Source organism: Kogia breviceps, chromosome 4 (genome assembly GCF_026419965.1).
Source record: "Kogia breviceps isolate mKogBre1 chromosome 4, mKogBre1 haplotype 1, whole genome shotgun sequence".
Taxonomy (NCBI): Eukaryota; Metazoa; Chordata; class Mammalia; order Artiodactyla; family Physeteridae; genus Kogia; species Kogia breviceps.
The window spans coordinates 13,331,271-13,356,343 of record NC_081313.1 but is presented as its reverse complement, the minus strand read 5'-3'; the positions used below and the strand labels follow the sequence as shown (position 1 = coordinate 13,356,343).

At 42.7% G+C, this 25,073-nt stretch overlaps 1 protein-coding gene across 1 annotated transcript in view; it reads left to right on the top strand.

The window, feature by feature from the left end:
• MARCHF11 (membrane associated ring-CH-type finger 11) overlaps window positions 1-11,928 on the top strand; it is a 119,489-nt gene extending 107,561 nt beyond the window's left edge. Inside the window, exon 4 of the mRNA XM_059061942.2 lies at window positions 10,908-11,928. Within this exon, the coding sequence (XP_058917925.1) occupies window positions 10,908-11,230 (323 nt within the window). The 3' untranslated portion in view covers window positions 11,231-11,928. The remainder of the gene's footprint in view (window positions 1-10,907) is intronic.
• Window positions 11,929-25,073: the final 13,145 nt, after the last annotated feature.

The following is a 25,073-nucleotide window of genomic DNA, read 5'->3' as shown; positions in this document are numbered from 1 at the left end:
AAGCTCCAGGTGGGAGGGGACAGCTTGGTGCCCCTGAGGCGTGGAGACAGAGCCCAGCACACAGGGGAGGGCTCCGTGTCTTGCACGGGAAGGGCGCCCTCGCCCCCGAGATGGGCAGGTGGGGAAGGAGAGGAGAGGGTGGGCGCAGCTGGAGATAACCCCACACACGCTGCTCTGGGAGGGAAAACGGATGGTCCTCCTTGCCAAAGAGCTCCCCTCTCTCAGGCCGGCAGATAGTGCGGTCATCTGTGGAGACAGGGAAGGCACAGCCTGGGGACGGGGGTCTGCGGAGAGAATTAAAAATGCCGATCAGCAGCGCGGGGCTTTGGGGAGGGGAGCTGAGCCAGGAGACACGAAGAACCCCTGGGCGTGACCGCGCGCCCTCCCGAGGCTGGGCCGGGGGCGGCCCCAACATCCGGGGCTATGAGGCTGTGTATTCTTGGCCGCTAGCGCTGGGGGTGAGCGCAGAGGGTGAAATGGTGAGACGGGGCTAGGGTGAGGTTTTATACACAGAGCTTCTGGAAGACCAGCAGCGAGATCAGCCCTGCCCTTCGCCCTGAGCGGTGGAGGATGATTACGGGATGGGGTTGCTTTCTCAGTGGCTGGGGAAGGAACCAGAGCCAGAAAGAAGCTGGCAGATGGGGGAAAGATTGCCCAATAGAGGGGCTCGAGGTCTTCAGGAAGTAGAAGGGGTGCACTCATTGAAAGGAAGAAAGCGGGTGAGTGAGAAGCACTGGAGGTGGTGGTTGTCAGCAGTGCTGGTACGGTGTCAGGGCTTTTGCAGTTGGACCAGTTTCTGGAAGGGAAAGGCCCGGGGTGGAGTGAAGGAGGGACAGCGGAGGGCAAGGGTTATGCAGGTGAGGTCATGGTCAGGTCTTCCACATGGACCCGAAGCGTGTGGGTCTCTGGGGCTGAGGAGATCCAGGAGCCAGGGGACAAATCATCTGAGATGGTAGGGATCAGCTGAGGTGTCAGGAGGGGACCACCCTTGTGGCTTCACTCTGTACATGAGCGTGTGTGTGTGTGTGTGTGTGTGTGTGTTGTGCGACTTCACTCTCTTCTTTGTCTTTACTGTTTTCCACGAGAGTGGTTGTGTGATTTCTAAACACATGAGGGTTGGAACAATTGCAACTCCTTTAGAGAGATCTGAGTACATCCCTAGGCTACTCTAAAATGAGGTTATTAAAGAGGCCAGTTCAACTTGGACATGGGAAGTTTTCCTTGGAAGAGAGAGCAGAGTAGACCGTGGTAATGGGAACCATGACAAGATGACACAAGTCCCTTAACCTAAGAACCTGGAGATGCTTCTTCAGAACTGGCACCGACCTCTCTGGGGGCCTCCCTCTTCGGGAGCCTCCTGGCTTCACACTATTTTGCAACAAAGAACTTTCTCACTACGGAGAGTGTGAACATGATTTTTCTGAATGGCGCTCCTACTTAGAACACAGAGGTTGTGGGGCTGTGGTGTGCTGACAGGGTTTCTGTGGGGTCATGAGGAAGCACAGAGAGGAGCATAGAGATGGAGCCTGTATGTTTTCAACTGCTTCCAAATATGTTGAAAGGAGGTTTTAAAATCAAATCTCCAGTGATGACTAAGTGTGTTTACCCTGGCCCAGGCAACATTCAAAGCACTCGACCTGCATTTTCACACTCAGTCCTCACAACAGCCCTGTGAGGTGTAGGTACTGTTCTCCTCACCTCAGAGATGAGCATTAACCAGTTTCCGGAGGTCACACAGTTTAGAAGAGGGACCCAAGATTGGACTCCTGGCGCTGTGGCTCCAGAGCCTGTGTACAAATATTTATGTGATTAATTCTATCTATCTCCTTATACGGTGAGCTCAAATGGCTAATTTACAAAATGTTTTCTATTCAATAAAGTGAGACTACTTCGTTAGTTGCTGTCTCGAACACCTAAGGCGCGGAATCAGGAATAAGTACTTTCTTGAACTACTGATTTTAGATCAGAAATAGAGAAAAACTTTTCCCTAGAAACCCAAAATAATGTAGCAGTTTTGTGAAGCCTTTATTGATTGTAAATTCATAGAACCACAACATACAGAAACATTAATAAAGAGAATGGAAAATATTTAATATACCATACCAAAAGCCATTTCTCTCTCTTTGCATTGTTCTGAGTGAAACAGTTTCTTGATAAGAATAATTTATGTAAAGAATCACATCTTAACCTTGAATTTTCTTGCTAGATCACAGAATAGAATATTAAGGAAACTTAAGGTCTGAGCATTTTTATATTCAGGTTAAAAATTTTTATTGCTTTTTCAATTAAAAAATCTTGCTGATGTTATGTGGATGAATTCAAAGAGTTAGAAACTGTACTTATGCTGAGATGGCAGCTTCTGTTTGGAATTTTTACCCACAGTCTGTGTGTTTTAAGAGAAATGAAAAGCAAAGCCAACAAATGTGAAATAGCCTATGTCAGGTCCAAAGATAAACAGGTTTTAATTCGATATTTCAATTAAAACTTTTAAAATGCTGTTCTCACCCCTGAAATGGAACAATCAATACATGTATTGTTTACCCCAAAGATTAATAAAATCATAATCTGAAAGTTTGGAGTAGACAGTTTATCCATTGGAGCTGGAAGGGAAAATTAGTTCTGCATATCTTGACTTGCCACTAGGAAAAGTCCACTAATAGACTCCTTCTAAGGACTGGCTTTGGTCCAGAGTGTGGGAAACAAATGGAAATCTACCAAGTAGATTCCCAATCCTTGAGGCATTAGTTAACCCAGAAGATAGAAGTTGATGGGCTTTTTAACCAAATACTGTAATATTGAGGTTTGCAGAGTTATTTATTTTATAAACTGGGAGGATCACTCCTATCTCCTATCCAGATGCTGCAATGCACACTTTAGAATAAAGGCCAGAGGAGACCTGACCATCTTAGTCTGAAAAGAGATTTTGATTCTGTCTACTTCATAGTCAGTATAATATCCCTTGGGCCAAATAGACACTAGTGAGGGCCAGCTTCAGCCAGGGGTGGCTCCTGAGATCTGAGTTCTTGCAGAGGGAGTGCATTGCCTCAGGCATCAGGGGTCTGGCTCTGATTCTGGGCTTGGACACTTAACTGTGGCCCATTGGTCAAGCCATGTCACTTCTCTGGGCTTCAGAGACTTCATCCCCCCCCCCCATATGAACAGGTTGGGTTAAATCAGACCCAATATTTCCTAATTTTGAAATTCAGTGACTACGTTTGACAACTTCTCATCTCTGTGATATGATGTTACTCTTTGCTACCAGGTGTTCCATCCATCCATGAACTGAAGGACAGAATTGGAGTTGCATTCAGCTGAAATTAAACCAATTCTAAATCATGCTCCCAGTTACAGGGGAACTCTAGGATACCTTTATTACCTATAAAAGTATTGGACTCATTCCTTTATTTCTTTTATTGAAATAATCATATCCATAGATCTTTTTATCCTCAAGCACTTTTGGATGGAAACTTAGATAACATAACAATTCTTCTCTCCAGTGAACTCTTTCAATCCTCCTTTTAAAAAAATTAACATATCGTGTATTTTATAATGTATAACAAGTTTGCAGCTTTTGAGGAATATTCTGTGAATATGCCTATGGTAGATTTGTGCCTCAGGGCTAGTCATTGAAAGTTCAGGGGAATCTCCTCTCTACTAAGGAAGAAAAAAAATCATTAAAGTAATTGATCAATAGATTGGCTTCTTAGAAGAGCAAGTGGTCAGATAAATGGACAGCATTTTTTTATTCTCCTGTTTTGCCTGGAAATAGAAGAGAGGAATCCATGTCTGCCTCTTAGGCTTCTGGCCTGGGCACAGTCATTTTGTAACTATTGGGTTCATGACAGTAATTGAAGTAGGCTTAGGGTTCCTGTCCTCAGGGAGCACATGACTGATTGGGGTCACGGAGAGATGATTCTCTGTTTCATGGTTTTATCTCAGATTTGCTAAGAAGACAGAATTAGCAGAATTTAGTGCAAGAGGATAGACTAGTCTAGGTGATTCTTGGGTTTCAGCTTAACTGACTTGGGGGATGATCATTAACTGAAATAAAGATGGTAGGTTAAGAAGCAGATCCAACCTATGTCAGGACCTTCTAGAAAAGGGCGTGCTTCCCTCACTGCCAGCTAGTGAGAGGTTACCCCCATGTTAAAATTTGCCTTTGCATCTTGTTCTGTGCCCAGGCAGTGCTGGTCATCAGCATTGAAAGAACAGCACAAATGTGTTCTTTGCAACCAGGCTGATGACGGCAGATTTCATTGAGTGGAGAGGAAGACATAGAGGGTGGCAGTGTTGTAAAACAAACACCATGAATTTCCTTTTGTGTGCTCTCAGAGAAACAGTCATTTAGTCTCTGTTGTCATAATCATTGTCATAATAACAAAATAACATTTTCATGTTGTGGAAAGTTTCCGAATAATTCGTTGTCCTTATCACATTTCTTAGCAAAGAAGATTTTACTACCAATGCTAATGATGAATCTGTGTTTGAACCCCTGAGCTTTAAACTTTCATGACCAGCCTGCCATTCTCAACTTGGTTCTTATTATATATATATATAATATTCAACAATAGAAAAATTAACTCATCTTTTAGAGATATAAGTACATTTTATGCAGGATATTTCTTTTCATTATTTGTTCTGATGGGCAATATTGGAAATATGTTTCACAAAAATCCCCATATATAATCAGGATATGGTAGTTCCCAGAGGCCTAGATTTTAGGATATCAGCTGATGATAGCTTTCTTTTGTGAGCTTAGTGATTTCTGTAATGGAATATGTATTGTCTTTCGATCTTTATATCTCTCTTTAAGTTTTATATTTTTGCTTTTTTTTTTCTTTCCTGGTTTTTGTTTTACTTTAAGCTTCATATATAGTTGAGTCCCAACGAAAACCATTCAGTGTATATAGAAATGACTTGTGGTTATTTCTTCAAGATTCATATTAACAAGATTCAACAATGGAAGAGTGACTTACCTCTACACTTACAGCTAAGTTTCCATAATGGTTGGGCATTTAAATGTAGAGTATCTTAGGAAGATGTGCCAGGAGGATTCATGCATTTGATTACATTCTAGCAACCATGATCCCAACAAAGGGTATCTTGGGCCACAGTCTCATTTAGCTAACCCTCTTTTGTGCAACCACACTCTGGTCTTCCCCAAGTTCCAGTGGGAATTAAGGACTAAAAAATGGAGCCACTTTATGAGGTTGACTCTAATCTTCTCTAATCTGTTCTTCTTTTTTAAAAAAAATTTTATTCATTTATTTATTTTTGGCTGTGTTGGGTCTTTCGTTTCTGTCTGAGGGCTTTCTCTAGTTGCAGCGAGCGAGGGCCACTCTTCATCGCAGTGCGTGGGCCTCGCACTGTCGCGGGCTCTCTTGTTGTGGAGCCCAAGCTCCAGACACTCAGGCTCAGTAGTCGTGGTTCACGGGCCCAGTTGCTCCACGGCATGTGGGATCTTCCCAGGCCAGGGCTCGAACCCGTGTCCCCTGCATTGGCAGGCGGATTCTCAACCACTGCGCCACCAGGGAAGCCCTGTTCTTCTTAACTGTAACTATAGGGGCCCCAAAGTCACCATTCTGCTCCTGGTGCACCCTGACTTTCCAGAATGACACAATTATATGTATAGAGTTTGGTTATATGGAAACTCACTGAGAGAGGTAGGGGGAGAGGGAGAGTGAGGGAGAGAGAGAATGAGAATGAGAATCTTGGCCCGGGAGAATGGTTAAATTTAACTGAGAAATCTTGGACATTTTCACAATCAAGAGAGCCTTTTCTGGCCAAATAGCCACTGCGAGCTGCGAGTTCTTTAGCTTTCCCAAGGGTCTCTGTGATTGAACAGCACACAGGCGTTTAGGCTGTATTATTATCAGGATCTTACATTTCTTGGGAAAGCTCAGGACGAGTGCAGCTTACCAGATGGAGTGTTCGCCACTTACAGTGTTGCCTTCATATAAGGTTCCTCAACCCTTTTCTCTCCTAGGATGGGGACAGATGGAAGGCACTGTTTTATTGGCACTCCTGGAGATGAAACAGTGTCGGTGACACACAAGGATATTAAAAATGGCAACTAATTGTATAACGTTGCCCAAATCATAGTCTCCGGGGCTTAATTTACTCATATTTTAAATGAGGATGATGTAGTTTTTATACCAGGTCTGTCTTAGCCTGTTTGAGCTGCTATAATGAAATACCACAGCTGGGTGGCTTAAACAACAAACATTTATTTCTTACAGTTCTGAAGGCTGTGGGAAGTCCAAGGTCAAGGTGCTGGCACATTCAGTCTGGTGAGGGCTCTCTTCTTGGTTTGCAGACAGCCATCTTCTCGTTATATTGTCACATGGCCTTTCCTTGGTGCATGCGTGCACACACACACACACACACACACACACACACACACACAGAGAGAAAACTTATGTCTCTCCCTCTTTTTATAAGGGCATTAATCACCCTCATGAATTACCTCCCAAAGATTCCACCTCCAAATACCATCATGTTGCAGATTAGGGCTTCAACATATGAATTTGGGGGAGATACAAACATTCAGTCCATAGCAATATCTCTTTCAGTTGGTCATTCTATGACTAGGAGAGGCTGCCATCCACTGGATATTTAGAATGAATAGCACTGTAGTACTCAAGGTTTACATATAGACAAGTTTTGGGCTTCCTTCTCAGAGCTGATATCGTCATAATGTTGGACAATTGGCTAAATCTCTCTAGGTCTCAATTTCCTTGACTATGAAACTATTCAATAATATATATTTGTAGAGTCGCAGTCAAGATTAAATGAAAATTATGCATGTAAAAGGATTTGGCACAGAACAGATCCTTGATAAAATTTAGTTCTTAAATTATGAAAAATGACAAAATCTATTCAAACAAAAGCTGAAACAAGCAACACAAGAAGTGAAATGGTTAGACTGGTGGTTTGGTAGTTAATATCAACATTTGTTTGTATTTGAACTTTAATTTTGCAAGTCTCTGTTAATCATAACACACCGTTTGTCTATATTGAAATAAACGTAGACAAATGGTGAGTGTATGTGTGTGTGCACACATGCACATGTGTGAGCCTGTGTACCTTAAGAGTCTTCCCATTATTTCATGGGCAGTTAGCCCATTTTCTACTACCTTGTAAGAATTTCAACTAACACACCACTTCCAAATTTGGGATATATTTTACTTACATAAACATTGTGCTTTTATTTCAATGAAACCAGAAAATACTTAAACCTGCTCGGTCGTTAAAGATTATTCCCTAACAAAAATGCTCCTTTGCATATTAATAAGGGAATGCTCCAATTAATGTTACTGGCAAGAAAATAATAAGTGTGTCCCAAGTTCCCATGAATCACACCTTGTTGACATCTTTGCCATTAATAATGTAGCAAGTAACATAAAATATTTAATATTTACATTTTATAGAAATTATCATTGCTTTTCCCTTCAGAGTTAGTGACTCAGATGAAGCAAATCCAAGAGTGTCTTCCTATGACCTGAAATGTCAAGGTGACAGATTCATTTTAAGGCTTAACTTGAGGTATTACACAGAGAGTGAAGGCTACTCAAGGATGTGAACTGATCAGTTATGAAACAAGAGGGGACCTATCATCAGTAAGACAGGAGGGCAGTACGATTTTTAATAGCCAGATTCTCAACACATTGAACTAGAGTTAAATGAATCCTTACCTCTGGATTTCAGTGATCACAGTAGTCAAGTCTCATAACCACTAGTACAAATGGCATTTGCCACTGCCCCGGAAAAATCTTAAGGAGAAAGGGGGAAAGTGTACATTACAAAGGAGGGTGAGATGGCATTCTTCCTATTTCAGTAAAATTTAAACCTCTAGAGGATGAGGAGTAATTCCAAATGTTCATGGGGAATAAAGCAAAGTCTAAACATCACTCATAACTTGAATGCAATGAAGAAGCAGCACACATGGAGCTGGAAATTCAAGAGGACTATGTCTTCAAGAGAACTTCAGGTGGTTCTCTGTCTTTAAATTCCGCTCAAAATGTACTATAAAGACCTGTGGGATTTATTTCTGCACGTTGGGTAGATTTATGTATAATATTTAGAAAAGTGCTACCAGGAATATATTCCCAGAAAATGACTTTCAGCTTGAGTAAATGATCTGATTTCTGGCCTTTCAAAGGAAATCACTAAAAAAAAAAAAAGAAGAGGATCCTGTGAAATGAGTGGTTTCCCCTGGTGAAGTCAGCCCCCCATCACTGCACTTACCAAGAATGAACCTGTCGCAGACTGTAATGGTCTTATGATGAGTGTGAATGAATGCTCCTCGCCACATAGATTCACTACGGATTTTTAAATCAATAATAATGTCTGTATTTAGATAGTTACCGTCTCCAAAGAAACCTGAGTGCTTTATAGTTGATGAATGCCAATTTATCTTCATGCCATCCCACTGAATGTATAGATTAGGTATTCCAATTGCATTTTAAGGAGGAAAAACAGAACCAGAAAAGATAAATCATTAGCCAGGGAGATTTCAGAAAGCTAATATTAGAATCACCAGTTAAACTCTGGTGGTCTTGACTTATAATTCTGTTTCCCCAAAACATCTGGTCAGTTGGGTCAACTCTGATTATTCCTTAGGAAAAAGGAATCAAACAATTGAATTGCTATGATGAACAGAAGTTTACATGACTTCTCATTATTTTGGTGGTGTACAATAATTGGGCTTAAGACGTTTTTATTTATTAGAGCATATGCATTTTTTAGTGGCCTATGTTAGTATCTTTGGAATGCTCTTAAGTCACGTGTGCCAGAAGTTTATCTCCTGGTAAGGGATAGATGTAAAATTTAAATTCTCATATTAGGTAGGTGTGATTTTTCAGAGACTGGGTATCTCCATCACCTGTGTGGCATTGTTTTAGTTGACAAAATAAAAGAAATAATCTCCTCGATGAAAACTTGTTCAACCCATACTCATTATACCTCTGGGAAGGTTACTATCATCCTTTCAGTCACCCAATCTTCTAGGCTTAAAAATGTGAGCCTCTGATTTTTTCTTCCCCTTCTTGCATTTACAATTTCTGTCAGTTTTTCCTCTGACAAGTTTATTACTTTGTTTCTCTGTGTTCTCCTTACTGCTAACACTCCGCTCCTCATATATAATGTGGTAACCTCCTTATTTGTCTCCCCTACTTCTGTTATCTATTCTTCAACCCATCTTAGGTCAACTTTCCTAATACATTTTCCATAATTTTTGAAATTCTGAATTATTTGAGTACATGAAAAGTATATAGAATAACACATTAAACATTCATATCCCCACCACCCAGCTTAAAAAAAACACGATATTAAAGATACAATAGAAAGTCCTCTTTGAAGCCTCTCTCCAATTTCATCCCCCCTCACTATCATGAACTTAATGGTTATTATTTCCATGCACGTTTTAACATTTTAACCATACGTATCTGTATCCCTAAAAATGTATAGTATTTCTTCACTCCAATCATTTATACTTCCGAAATTTTCATTTGTTATGTGGCTTTGAGATTTCCACTATTATTTTAAGATTTATCCATGTTAGTGCATGTGACTTTGTTCCCTTCTCTTTCATTGCTGTAGTCCTTTGGATCCACACAGTCCAATTTAGCCATCCTTCTCAGGATGGACATTGAGACTGTTAGCGATTTTTTTCTCAAACAAACATGTAATAAACATTTTTGAACATGCTTCCTCTTTCATATCTATGAGAGTTTCTCTAGGACATACTCCCAAGATTCTAAATGCTAGATGGTGGTAGGATCTTCTCATTTTCAAATTTTGATTAAAAGTGATTGTGTCAAAACTGACACATCCTCCTTACGTGCCATATTCCATCTTAAGAAAGACTTCATTGGCATCTCCTCCGACTTTCAATGGAATTTCAATTTCCTCTAAGAGAAGCTCCTCCTCACTTTTCTATCTGAAGAGACCTCCCCACCAGGGACTCCTTTTTGTGATAGGTCACAGATTCAAAAGCTTTTGGACTACACATTGAAATATAAATGTGTGAAAAATTCAGGGTATGGTGGGATCTGGAGTGGACGGTGGAGAAGGAGCCATGCGACAGGGCACCATAGCCGACTTATGGATGGCTAGTTTGTAGTCCCCAGGTTTCCCGTATTATTTTGTTTACTTTCCAGAAAGTTTGTCTCAGAAATGTGTAACCATCAATTCCCTGTATAGCAGCAAAGAGCCCTCTGGAGCCCGCCTGCCTGGGTTTGGGTCCCTGTTCCACTGCTGCCACCTGTCTGCTCTTGAGCAACTTCTTGTTTGTAAAATGGGGGACATGCTAGCGCTTACTTTGTAAGGGGGTGGTGAGAAATAAATGAGATCATATACATAAATCTCTCAAGTAGGCGCTTAATAAATTTTTGTTGAATTGTTGAGGAGAGGAAAAATAACAAAAGGTTCGATCATATCTCCTGTGTGTCAGGCATCGTTTTAGAAGCTGGGGAGATGGCGGTGACCTTGATTTTTGTCTCTTCCACAAATCAAGTTGCCAACAGGGACCAAGTCCCTAACGCATTGCTTGGCTCACAGTGGGCACTCAAGAAAGAGATGCTGAATGAAGAAACGGACCTAATGGTTCTCCTAAGGCAACGTAAATGCCTAAGCGTGTTCTGAGCCGTAATGGAGCAAGTAATTCATAGCCATGATGACTTTACTGTCTGCATGGCAGTGGATTCTTATTTTTGAATATTGACAACTCCTGTGTAATACAGGTAGTAGCTTGCCATTAGACATAGTATTTGAACAGTCAGAATACCTCGTTTTTGACGATGATGCGTAACAGAGAATGGACTATTTCTTTAATCTTACTTGTATACAAAATAACATTCTCAACTTTCGATGAGGACCAGTCTTTTTCATTTTTCCCTCAAATTTAGGTCTCATTGTCCATGAAGGAGCTGCAGTTTACAGAGTGTTTAAACGCTGGCGAGCTGTCAACTTACACTGGGATGTACTAAATTATGACAAAGCCACAGACATCGAAGAAAGTAGCCGGGGAGAGGCTTCCACAAGCAGAACTTTATGGTTGCCATTGACGGCTCTACGCAACAGGAACTTGGTCCACCCAACACAGTTGACCTCCCCAAGGTTTCAGTGTGGCTACATGTTATTACATCTGTTCAATCGGATGAGGCCCCATGAAGATTTGTCAGAAGATAACAGCTCGGGGGAGGTTGTGATGAGAGTGACTTCAGTGTGACAAAGCTAAGAAGGTGCGGTGCGGACCACCCTGCACGTTTTGGAATGTAATTGCAGCGAATGGCGAAACCATAGCCCTTCTAAAAACACACACTCTATGAACTTTTTAAAATTTATGCTTTTTATATGAACATTTGAATTGCAAATACATTTTTCTGAAAAAAAGAGTCCTCCTGTTCTTTGCTTTCTGATTTATCACATCTTTTATAAGTTGGTACGTGAAATCATTATACATATTATTTAACTCTACTTGGTTAAAAGAATGATGAACGTTATCCTTAAGGTCAAAACTATTTTTTTCTTGCTTGTTTTAAATATATTTTTATCAAACGTTTTGCTCCATGTGTAATTTTTCAGGCATGCTACAATGGGGAAGAGTTAAGAATGCTGTGGGCAAATTCCAAAGTGCCCATCCAGGACGAAGCACAGAGGTGATTCTGTGATGCACTGGTCTCCCTCGTGCCTCAGGCTGGTTGGCAAACTTGAGCATGACTTTTTGTGGGGGATGAATTACCCTGTCACCGGGAATGCAAGTTCTAGGAATTATGGCTTGTTTTCTAACTTCTGAAACAGTGCAGAGAGCTAGTAAAAAGATAAAGATAATTGGAATAAAATAGTCTTACAGGCATACTTTGAAGATATCGTGGGTTCAGTTCCAGACCCGCAATAAAGTGAGTATCTCAATAAAGCAAACCACTCAAATGTTTTGGTTTCCCAGAGCATATAAAAGTTACGTTTACACTATACTTCAGTCTATTAAGTGTGCAATAGCATTAATTCTTAAAAAAACAATGTACGTACCTTAATTTAAAAATCTAAAATATGCTAGCCATCATCTGAACCTTCAAGTTGTAATAATAACATCAAAGATCACTGATCCCAGGTCACCATAGCAAGTATAATAATTGAAAAATGTGAAATATTGTGAGAACTACCAAAATGTGACACAGACACACGAAGTGAGCAAATGCTGTTGGAAAAATGGTGCCAATAGACTTGCTTGACACAGGGTTGCCCTAAACCTTCAATCTGTAAAAAAACGCAATGTCTGTGAAGCACGATTTAAAAAAACAAAAAACAACAACAACAAAAAAAACCTGAAGCTCAATAAAATGAGGTGTGCCTCTCCTGCAGTACATATTACACAGGCAGGGCACCCTGCATACTTATAACCCTAAAAGCTCACCAAAAGGTTGCACCATTGCACGTGTGATAACAACCCTGCCTCACATTGGCATAGCCCTCTCCTAGACCAGCCGCAATTATTTTTGTTAATTATTTGTGTCTTGATTTCTGTACCATCTTCGTTAGATTTTCTTTTTGTGAAAGCTTATATACCTACTTAATCATCTAAACACTGATTCTGTTACTTGGTTTAGTGAAGTCCCGGAAAATATATTCTCCAGTAGCGAGAAGTGTTTCTCTTTTACTAGCTACGTATTTTTCAAATGAAAAGACAAAAAGAAAAATGAAGCTATTGACTCCCCAGGAACAGGTTGCTAAATAGTGATACCTGGGGGTTTTGCACCCTTTTCTCCTTCCAATGGAGGTAAATGGCATATTTTAATGGGTAGCAACAGAATTGATGAGGAGGCAGGAGGTCATGCTTTCCTTAGAAACAGGAGTTGGACATGTCGGTCATTTGAAGTAATTGACGATTAGATTTTGAAGCATACGAAATAAAATGCTTTACATTCTGTTAATATTTTCTAAAAATAACCTTTGAATGATTCATAATAGAATAGTTATTTACAGGTAGCATTGTGATTCCTACATAGCAAATTCTACCAAAACTTGAAATATTTTCCCAGTTAAAAAACTGTGTCACAAATGAATTAAAGATGTGACCATTTGCAGAAATATGAAGAATCAGTAAGTAACGAAAGAAGGAAAATTCAACCGCTCTTGCGGGGCATATCTAGGAAATGAGAGTGTTGTTGATTGTTTGAATCTGACGCCACGTGAGCGCGATCCTGGGTGAGGCACTGAGAGGTGGAGATCAGTCCTATCAACCTGGCCTCTGCCCTGAGTTTTGCCGCCTGGGACAGGAAGGCAGACTGTTTAATAGAGAAGCCAGGGATGCAGACCTGCTGTCGAAGCAGCCATCCATTATCTGTGCCCCGCAGGTGTGGGTACTTGTCCTGGACACTTTAATCACTAAGGGAAGTCATCAATGGCACCACATTTAATGGAGAATAATTGTGGGTGCTGTTGTTTAGAGCATTGAGTTAAAAATACCAGATAAAGAGACTTTAGACACAGATTAGACTATCACTGCTCCAGTATTTAGCAAGCGTACACGTTTCTATTCTAACTAGTGTACACCTTTGTATTCATATCAACTCACTCAAAAGCAACGAGGGGCAGAGGGTGGGAAACTCTCTCTCTAGCCCCTGTACGGGGTGCACAAGACAGAGACACCTGGAGATGAGACGCACAGCGGGTTTGTCAGCCTGAAAGGAACATGTGCCCCGAGCTTCCCCTCCTTCCCAGGGCCTTACCCTTTGGAGGCCCCTTTTGTCTACACCCATCTTCTTCCCTCACCATCTGCACAGGCCCCAGCTCCTAACACGCCCCCACACACTCACACACCCACATGTGACACAAAGCAATATTGGAATAAGGATCTGGCAGAATTTCCTCTCAAAATATACATCTGGGGCTTCCCTGGTGGCGCAGTGGTTGAGAGTCCGCCTGGGGCTTCCCTGGTGGCGCAGTGGTTGAGAATCCGCCTGCCGATGCAGGAGACACGGGTTCGTGCCCCGGTCCGGGAAGATCCCACGTGCCGCGGAGCGGCTGGGCCCGTGAGCCATGGCCGCTGAGCCTGCGCGTCCGGAGCCTGTGCTCCGCAATGGGAGAGGCCACAACGGTGAGAGGCCCGCATACCGCAAAAAAAAAAAAAAAAAAAAAAAAAAAAAAAAAAATTGGAAAACAGAGTCCGTCTGTATGGGTTCGTGCCCCGGTCCGGGAAGATCCCACGTGCCGCGGAGCGGCTGGGCCCGTGAGCCATGGCCGCTGAGCCTGTGCATCCGGAGCCTGTGCTCCGCAACGGGAGAGGCCACAGCAGTGAGAGGCCCGCGTACCGCAAAAAAAAAAAAAAAAAAGTACAATCCATAATATGATTACATAGAGACTCCAACACTCTGGGTGGAGGGTGGGATGGGTGCATTTAGAGAATTGAATTCACTGCTTAAAAATAAAAATTCTAGGGACTTCCCTGATGGTCCAATGATTAAGGCTCCGTGCTTCCACTGCAAGGGCCGTGGTTTCCATCCCTGGTCGGGGAACTAAGATCCCACGTGCCACGCGAGAGTGTGGGCAGGGGACCCAAAAATAAATAAATACAATTCTAATATGCCGTATGAGTTATGATATAAACAATTAAATTTCAATCGTGAATGCTGTAATTCAAACTCAGGCTGCCTTAAATCGCAAAACCATTCGTGGTTAAAAAAAAAAAAATTAGTTGGAAATACTTTAAAAATCTTTTCAAATGTATAGAAACTTAGACCTGTATCCAGTCTGTCTTTTCAACCACTAATCTGCAGAACAGACATTGACGGGGTACCTGCTGTGTGCCAGACACCGTGAGCTGTGGCCACGGAATGACCCAGCTTCACAGGGAGACTCAGAGTGGCTGAAGTCCCCCCCAGCGTGGTAAGTGTCAGGTCGCAGGTGAGTGGAGGGCAGTGGCGGTCCACAGGAGCAGTCAGATGGCCCCGAGGCAACTGGAGAAGGCATCACTGAGGAGCTGGCGGGACCCGGGCGTTGATGCATGAGTAGAAGTTTGCCAATCAGGTTAAGTGGAGAAGAACATTCTGGAAGAGCTTGAGGGTAAAAGAGAGGCGTGTCCCGGTAATGGTGGGAGGTTTCATGTGGGAGAGCGTAGCGCACATCTGAAGACATGACACAGCCCTACGGGGTTGGCTCGGTAGCTGGGACTGAAGCCCACAGGGACCCATGAGAAGACCGGGCTCCAGCAACAGATGGTAAGGGTTGGCAAGGTCATCTCTGGGGGATGGATGTCCTCTCTTGACCTTATACCTATGGGTAACACTCCCGGTTCTCAAGGTCAGGGGTAAAACGTAGTGAATTGTGACCCTATCCTCAAAAGAGTTTGAAGCCATCCTACAAAATGAAATAGTAGGCAGCAGTCACATGCAGGCGCTATTGCAATAAATTAGCTAAAAGAGTAGAAATATTGGAGCATCAAACGGGCTTTCCTCCTCTTTCCCAGAAGACGGCAAAACCCTTATTTCAGAAGCGGAAAGTATATCATAGCTCTTGTGAGGTAGAATATAGTTTCTCCGTTATTGAAAGTACTTCCAGATATTTCCCAGAGTAAATAAATTTTATCATCTGATTTTTCTTAAACATCATTTAAAAATGTTTCCATTCTATATGTTCAGCTAAAAATATGCCAAAATAAAGCACGCGCTCGCTGTTGCTTCTATTTCCATCTGGGTCTGCTATTCTTTTCCATTTTTTTCCCCCGTAGACTAGCAATGTTAACATAGCCTATTACGTGTGATTCTCAGTCCTTCTTTATCTATGGAGTTAAATCGCAAAATTAATTTGTCTTTGCTAATCCAGAAGATGACTTGTTGTCATCTAGCAATTGATGTTCATTTTAAACAGAGGTCACGATTTGTCCATATTTTCCTTTAAAACTTATTTTTTTTTTACTTACACATTTTAATGACAGTAGGTTACAAATATCGGATATTCTATCATTTTCTTTCCAAGATCATCCTTTATCAAACTTCAGTGGTGAAATTTGGTTTTTATTTTCAGTATATATGTTTGTATAAATGACATAACTCATAAATTTATGTTCTGTATATTTAGAAATAATTGGTTAAAGATCTTACAAAGATACTCTACACAACTAGTTTAGTTCCAGTTTATCAGTTCAGAAAAAAATGTTCCCATCGTGTGTGTGGTACAGAACTGCAACAGGTGCCATAATTTATAGCAAAGCTCAAAGTTCCAGGCCTCAGTGGAATCTACAGAATTATTCACCATCTTCATAACGTTGCTATTTTCTACATAGTGATTTTATCTAGTAAATTAGTCAAAGACTAATAAACAAAGTTATTTTAAGGGATTTTCCCCCGGGAGCCTGTGGGAGAATGAAAACAATGAATGATCTCCTGTAAAATTTTGGAGGTGGATTTTTTTTAAAATAAACCTTACCCCAAAGCATTTCACATTGATTTTCCAAGACAAGTTAGCAGTCCCTTCGTTTTCTTGAAACTTTTTCATATTTTTGAGACATTTTTCAGGGCTTTAAGGGAAAATTATCTTTTTCTAGTGCTGCAAGAAGAAAAAAGAGGTTTGCTCTCAGATGCACAGGCAACGAAGCCTAATGTATGTAGGCAGGTAATGGTGACCCGGGCATTTTATATCCTGCCTTAGGGAGACATCAAGCAGGAACATTCATCCTGACTGCTGGACCACAGAAGGACATCGCCCGTGGGTGAGTAACCAAGGCAGAAATGTCTTCTGACAGTGCCACCTTTAGGTCCTCGTCACAGCTGTACAGGGGCTTTGGGAATACAGCCCAGAGGCTGCTATGGCAACAAGGACCATGTGGATAGAGGCTGGAGATGCTCTGTTGGACAGTCTTGCCGTCATAGTCTTGGGAATGTCAGGACTTAATAAGAAGAAGGAGCCAAAGCATTGATTCTGAGAACAGGAGACGATAAAAGCAGCGCCATTTAACTATGCTCTTCACAATGTGATTGGCTTTGTTAGCTGCAGCTCTCAGGATGCGTCCTCCCCCTCCTTATTCATTAATCCTGCCTTAGGCAGACGAGGTGGCTTCATCCCCATTGGGCCATTCTTAAAAATGTTCTGACCCAGGCACACAACAGGCTGCTCCTATTGGGCACATTACTTACGGACCAGCTTCCCAGATGGGCTGGACAGAGTGCCTCCCTCAGAGAGCTCAGGAGAGGCAGCAAAAATGAAGGGACAGGAAAAAGTGGGGCATGGTGGCACCAAGTCCAAGGGACTGCCCAGGAGGTGACAGTGAGGGAAGGCCACCTGGGGATGGGGAGAAGAGACAGGCTGATTTCCAGAAGTTCATGGTCTTGGGGAGGATGAAGTCAAGTGAACTGGAGATTCAATTAGGTGGTTTGAAGTGCTGCAATGCCACAGACAAGAACTTAAGAAAGGCATGCATAAGAAGGACAGATGACTCAGATGCAAGGTTCAGGGAAAGTTTCCTAAAGAAGGTAACCTCCAGACTGAGAACCTGAAGAAGCGGAAGCCAGGGAGCGTCTGCGGGAAGCCAGTACATCTGCAGACGAGCAGAGAAGCCTTGGAGATGTCAGGGGTGGAGGGAGACAGAAACTGAGAGCGGTCCAGGCTCTGGACAGCAGAGGTGCCAAGTGCCAACGGGGAGCACAGGGCAGGACGAGGTAGCAGAAGGATTCTAAGTTCTGTTGTGGATTCGCTGACTTTGCGTGGCTGTAAGACAGCAGCATGGAGACGTCCAAAAGGCGTTTGGATGTGTGAGTCCAGAGCTCAAGAGCAAGGTCTCTGCGGGTTGTGCGTACGTGCGGGGGTGATCAGCGTATAGATGGGCGGGCACCTGGGTGACATGGAAGAGGAGCAGCCAGGGTGGAGGGAAGAAACAAAGGAGGTGAATGTTTAGAAGGGGAAAGACTGCTTCAAAAGGGACAAGGAGGTCAAGGGTATCAACTGCAGCTAAAAGGCCAGCTCGGGACTACGAAGTATCCGTGACATTTAGCAAGGGGGCCTTGATGCTCTTGACAGAAGCGGGTTCAGTGAAGTTGTTGGCGGGGAAGAAACTGATCTAAGTATGAATGACAGTGAAAAGTACAAAAAGGCTGTATTCTCAGAGCAGAGCTTTCTTTTCTCCCTCCCTTAAAAAAACATTTGTTTTTCTTCCTCTCCTTCATTCCAACGAGCAAGTATAAATAGTGTTGGAAAGAAGCTGGGGTGGGGATGGGATACAATTGAGAAGCTGAGATTGTCAATAAATGAGGGAAGAAGATGGTCCTTACAGGCTCCCGGAGGAGGGCACGGGGGGTGCGATCTGGGGCCCATGAACAGCGTTCAAACTTCAAGTTCAACCCGGGGGGGAAGGATGAAAGAGAGGCGAGACGTGCAGGTGAGTCTGAGGCTTTGGGGATGGAAATGAAGGTGCCTCTGCCTAGAGGAGCCTGTCTTCTCTTTGAAATAGGCAACGAGGCATCTCCAACTCTATCCAAACCAGAACAGTGGATCTTGCCTCGAACACCTGCTCCCCTGCCATCGCCATAAATGGAAGTTGGACGCTTGCAGTTAGTGGTTCAGGCCAAAAATCTCGGTGTCATCCCTAAATCCTCTCCTTCTCTTGTCTCCCACATTAAATCCACTAGTGAATTCTGTCGATTCACCCTTTCACATTTTCCCCGAGTCTAATCACTGGTCATTACGCCCCTTGCTGGTCTAAACCACCATCGTTGCTCATGGAGACTGTTACAGTAGCTCACTTACCCAGGGGTATTGGGTTGAATTTTTTCCCACCAAATTCATCTCCACGTGGAACCTAAGAATGTGACCTTATTCGGAAATAGGGTGTTTACATGTATGACGAGTTAAGGTGAGGCGATACCGGATCTCCAAATCCAGCAATTGTAGATCGCCATTGCCAAGTGAACGAAGGCCATTTGAAGACACACAGAGACACAGACACACAAGGAGGAATGTCACGCGTTGACAGAGGCAGAGACTAGATGGTTCCGCTGTAAACCAGGGATTGTCGGCAGCCACCAGAAGCCAGGAAGTGGCGAGGAAGGATGTACCCCTAAAGCCTTCAAAGGTTGGCCCCGCCAACGCCTCGATTTTGGACTTCTGGCCTCCAGAACTGTGAGAGAATACATTTCTGTTGTTTGAAGGCACCCAGTTTGGGTTGCTTTGCTATGGCGGCCCCAGGATACAAATTCTCTCTTCGTGTTCCCTCACTGCCCCAGCTCAACAGAGCAGCAGAGACAGCGTTTTGGAATGTAAATCAGATCATGTCTTCCTCTACTCAAGTGCCCTCTTAGCAGGTCCCTTCCCACTGAGAATGACGTCAACAGCCTCATCCTCACAGGTCCCGCGTGATCTGCGTCTGGATGCTCCTCTGACGTCAGCTCCTCTTACTTTTCTCACAGCTCAGTCTGGTTCATGCTGGTTTTCCAGCAGATAAAGCACCTTCCTGCTTCAGATCTTTAGCACTTGCTTTTCCTCTGCCTAGTGCACTCCTGCTCTCGCATCCTTGTGGCACCACTTCTGTTTCTTCTCATCATGAGGTCCTTCTAGACCACTCTAGAATGGCACCCCCCTCCCTTTCCCTGTTTCCTCATGCTGGTTTATTTTTCTGGTAAAACCTTTACTCACACAATAGAGTACATGCCTATTTGTTCAATACTCTTTCCCTCCATACAGTGTAAGGTCCATGAGAGCTGGAGCCCTGTCTGTTCACTGCTGCTTCCCTGATGTCTAGAAGAAGGGCTGGCATAGAGTGGGTACTGAGCAAATATTTTTTGAAAAAAAAATCAATTAATGAACCTGCTAAGAATAAAAGGGAGATGTTGGGAGATTGTTGAAAGTATGAGAAAAAAAAACGGTGAAGAATGGGAAAGAGAGAGGACTCAGAAAGAGAAGGACTGCCTAGAATGTTGAGGGGACAGCCAACACCAGACACTGAAATGACAGGGCCCTCCCGGTGAGTGCCACACCTGGGTTAAAGCACAAAATGGGTTAAATTGTGCAGAAAAGGCCCTGCCCAGCACTGTGCTCACTGACTAAACAGCCTTTGCATTAAAACCTCATGCAACAATTTTTAGAACAAAATAAAGCACTACCATTGACCTGCTAGGGGATTGCAGTGCACCTCCTGGGCAAATTAGATAACCTCTAAGACCTTAACTCTAACACTTGCCAATTTCCCTTCTTCTTTTCCTCCTCCTCCTCCTTCCCCTCCTTCTCCTCCTCTTCCTTCTTCCTCTTATTCTTCTCCAACACCATCATTATCAAAATCCATAATTTACTTCTTGTTTGAAACAACAGACCTCTTCCTGTCATCATTTCAGAAAAAAAAAATAAAGGGATATAATTTATGTTAAGCCTAGAAAAAAACATTTTCTCTTTCCTGAATAAATCATCTTTTTAACAGTTGTTATGCCAGCTGGGATCTTTGGAAAAGTCTCACAAATATCTTAAGGGCATTTGTGCTTGGAGTAGAATCTCCTGAAAGGAAGAAGGCATTAGTGTTTGGGGAACACCATAAGTCAGGTTGTTTACAAGCTTCTGATTTGATGTACTGGGCTACGATTAGTCGTATCACTGTACATCTACAACTGATTTAGCAGCTATTGAATGATCGATTTTTCATTATATCAGCTTCCTAGAGACTCCTCTATGGGCTGTAAAAAATGCCTATGCAATTAATGTCTACATGCCCTCTGTAGCAGGTTGGTGCAAATAGAGTTGAATAAAATTAGTCCTTTAGTTACACAGAGTTCTTCCCACCCGCAGAAAGAGTGAGCGTCTACAGAAAGCCAGGTTGAGTGGTCCAGTGTCAACTTAGAAAGAAGAACTTGATGCAAAAGGAGTTTGGCAGAAAGGTCTTCAACGGGGAGGAACTTAATTTTTTTAAATAAATTTATTTATTTATTTATGGCTGCACTAGGTCTTCGTTGCTGCGCTCAGGCTTTCTTTAGTTTCGTCGAGCGGGGGCTACTCTTCATTGCGGTGCAAGGGCTTCTCATTGTGGTGGCTTCTCTTGTTGCGGAGCACGGGCTCTAGGTGTGCGGGCTTCAGTAGTTGCAGCATGCAGGCTCGGTAGTTGTGGCACACGGGCTTAGTTGCTCTGCAGCATGTGGGATCTTCCTGGACCAGGGCTCAAACCTGTGTCCATTGCATTGACAGGCGGACTCTCAACCACTGCGCCACCAGGGAAGCCCCAGGGAGGAACTTATACTGTCAGCTGAATAGACACTGTATGCACGTAGGAGGCAGTGTTTAAACTGTTTTTCCCTAAATATTCTTTCAAGCTTGTAATGCATATGAATCACAAGTTTGGAATTGGCAGCTGTGGCTTACTGAGGCCATGCTTCAAATAAATCTCATCAGCTAAAGGTGGATTGCCATGGTCTCACTTTCAGCTCGCTCTTGCCAAGTTTGAACAGCCCCCATTTCCTGGGGTTTAATGGAACCATTAGGGAAAAAAAGACTCTACAATTCTATTTCTGTGCCTAGAGAAGACAGTCGTGTGTGTGTGCGTGCATGTGTGCGTGCGCGTGTGCGTGTGTGCGTGCGCGCGCATGCAGAGGGGGTAAGCAGAGGGACGTGGCCTGGAGGAAGGACCAGAAGCTATGGCAGATCATGTCTCAGTGTTACTTATTAGAAACCTCTCTAAGAGACTGAATAATTGTGAGAAGAAGGGTGTCGAGACAAAGGACCATGAAACAAACAAATGATAAGCGCTTGTATGAGTTTCCTGTTGCTGCTGTAACAAATTACCACCTACCACAAATGGCTTAAAGCAACACATCGTTATTATCATACATTTCTGGAGGTCACAAGTCCAAAATGGATCTTCAGGAACTAAAATCAACCAGGCTGGTTCTTTCTGGAGGCTCCAGGGAAGAATTTCTTCCCTGAACTTTCTAGCTTCCAGAGGCTGCCCAATTCCTTGCCCTGTGGTCCCTTCCCCCATCTTCAGAGTGCACCCCTCCAGTATCGGCTTCCCTGCCACATCCCCTCTCTTACTGTCCTGTCTCCTTCTTAAAAGGACCCTTGTGATTACACTTGGTGTCGCCAGATAATCCAGAATAATCTCCCCATCTCAGGGTCCTTAATGTAATCACATCTGCCCAGTCCTTTCAGGACATCTCTGCCAGACCATTATTCTGCATGGTCTTCAGTTTGTGCTCATGTGCAAGCTCCCTATTCTCAGTGTCTAAACTTTTCCTAAGTAATGCTGCCTCTTCCAAGTTTTGGGTCCCAGTTGGGCATAGGTACTGCTGAACATGGTTCTCTGCAGGAACCAGATATGTCTCCAGAGATGCCTTCATCATACTCAAGTCATCAAATTATTTGCAGCTAAAACTTAAAAGCACATAGAGTCTAGGTCACCAGCTATAGCCCAACAAGGGAAGAGGGAAAGTACTGTCCTTCTCTTCCCTGCAGGACCCAGAGTGGCTGCTCTATTAAGAAGGCAAAGTTTTGAGAGCACTGCTTTCAGCCATCCTGCTGAATTTGCAAATGGCTTACGTGCTCGGGCTCCATGAAGACCCCATCACAGAGCAGTATGCTTTAGTTTCTTTGTAATCCCTTTCTGGCCTAGATCCCCTTTACCCAGGGACTGCCTCTTGAATTAAGAAGCCCAGTGGAATTCATTGGCAATGAAATGGAGTCAGACCTGCAAGCAGAATCATGTCACTCTCTACATTTCCCGTGCTTTTGTTTTTATTTATTTGTTACTGTTATTTAATTTTAGAATTTATTTAAACATACAATTTTATTTGGCAAGTTATAGATGAGGATGTTTTTTAGAAAGCGCAGCTTCAGAATAAAAATCAACTGATTACGTCTTTAAATGTAATTTTCCATTATAATAATTAAATATAATGACTTGTTTGAAGACCTTCAGAGTGCATGATTTCATAAAAGCAGCTGACATCAATGAGTCTTTACTCCATGCTAGGCAGTGTTTGGAATGTTGATTATTTCTATTTTATGGATGAAGAAACTCTGGCACAGCAGGTAAATGAAACATGGAAGGCTACCGCTGGGTAAGTGGCAGAGCTGAGTGCAAACTCAGGCAGGCTGACAAGTTTCTTTCTCTTCAACTCCAAGATATCCCACCTACCACTTGGTTGTTTTAGTGTCATATAAAGATAAAGCTCTCCAAATCAGTTTTTTAAAATTTCCCTAAATATCCAAATAAGGGGTTTTAAAAAATCTGTTTAGTTAAGGTATTAAGACCCTGCAGGAAGGGCAGAAATAGAGACACAGATGTAGAGAACAAACGTATGGACACCAAGTAGGAAAAGTGGTAGTGGTGGCATGAACTGGGAGATTGGGATTGACATATGTACACTAATATGTATAAAATGGATACTAATAAGAACGTGCTGTATAAAAAAAGAAATAAAATAAAATTCAAAAATTCAAAAAAAAAACTCTTACAAGTCAATAATAAAAAAAAAAAAAAAAGAAAAGAAAAAGACCCTGCATGATTCCCTTTATAGACTTCTCCAAATTGCCTCATCACTAACACCTGTGTGTTGCTTTGGACTCTGCAAACACTACTGCTTTGTCAACCCAATACCCGCCTCCTACTACCTTGTATCTTGTCTCTTGCAGCTATATATGTCACTTCAGAAGTATACTCACTTTTCCAGCTTTTTGGCCAGGATTGGCTATGTGCCACCACTCTGGGAAAAGAGACACAGGCACAAGCCAGGTAGGGTAGATCTGGAGAAGTTTCTGATTTCCTAAGAAAAAGAATCAGAGCAGAGATACTGTCTCCTCCTTGCTTTGAATGGATGTGGTGGCTAGAGCTGAAACAGCCATCTTGAAATTGTGAGGATAACAGAACTTCAGATACGTTGGTGGTGACATCACTGAACATCTGAACCAATGTCAGCAGCCACTTACCTCTTAGCTTTTTCTTGAGACAAATAAAACTCTGTCAAGTAGTTGGGTTTTCTGATTTGGTTTTGTTTTTACAAAAAAAGCAATCTTGTTGCAAACTGAACACCCAATCTTCCAATTCTCCTTACCACTCCATTGTAGAATTTTCAGCCAAGAATTTACTTTAGTCCTTTTTGATCTCTTTATTTTCTTTAACTTCAGGCCAAAACTCTGTGCTGAGTTTTAAAACCTAAAATGCAACAGGACCTTGGAGGTGTCCTCCTGACTCGGCATCTCACGGTAACAGGATAAAAGCTAAACTTGTCATATTCCTCCCTCTGTCCCCCAAATCAAACCCAACCCCCCGTATTCCTTCCTCATTAAATGGCATCACAATCCACCCAGTTGCCCAAGCCAAGATATAGGCATCATTCTTCTTTTTTTTTTACCATCTTTATTGGAGTATAATTGCTTTACAATGGTGTGTTAGTTTCTGCTGTGTGACAAAGTGAATCAGCTATATGAATACATATATCCCCATATCTCCTCCCTCTTGTGTCTCCCTCCCTCCCACCCTCCCTATCCCACCCCTCTAGGTGGTCACAAAGAACCGAGCTGATCTCCCTGTGCTATGTGGCTGCTTCCCACTAGCTATCTATTTTACATTTGGTAGTGTATATATGTCTATGCCACTCTCTCACTTCGTCCCAGCTTACCCTTCCCCCTCCCCGTGTCCTCAAGTCCATTCACTACATCTGTGTCTTTTATTCCTGTCCCACCCCTAGGTTCTTCAGAACCTTTTTTTTTTTTTTTTTTAGATTATATTCTGTCTTCCTGTGAACTGACTTCCTTGATCTCATTCAGTGCCATTTTACCCTCACGATTCCTTGCCTAGCTTTCTGCAATAACCCCTTATCTAGTCTCCCAGTTTCTAATTTTGCTCACACCAAACCCCATACTTCTGTCAGAGTCATTATTCCAAGTCACAAATCTAATTGTGTCACTCTCTGATTTAAAAAATGTCAAAGCCTCCTCCTTTCTGCCTTCAGGATAAGATCCAAACTCCTGAAATGGTACCCAAGGGCTTGGTTCCTTTCTCTCTCTCCAGCCTCATTACCTGCAATGATCCCACCTGTCCCAGCCAGAATGAAGACTGAAAATCAGAATGAATCAAGATTGAAATGTATATACTGTAGCCCAAATGT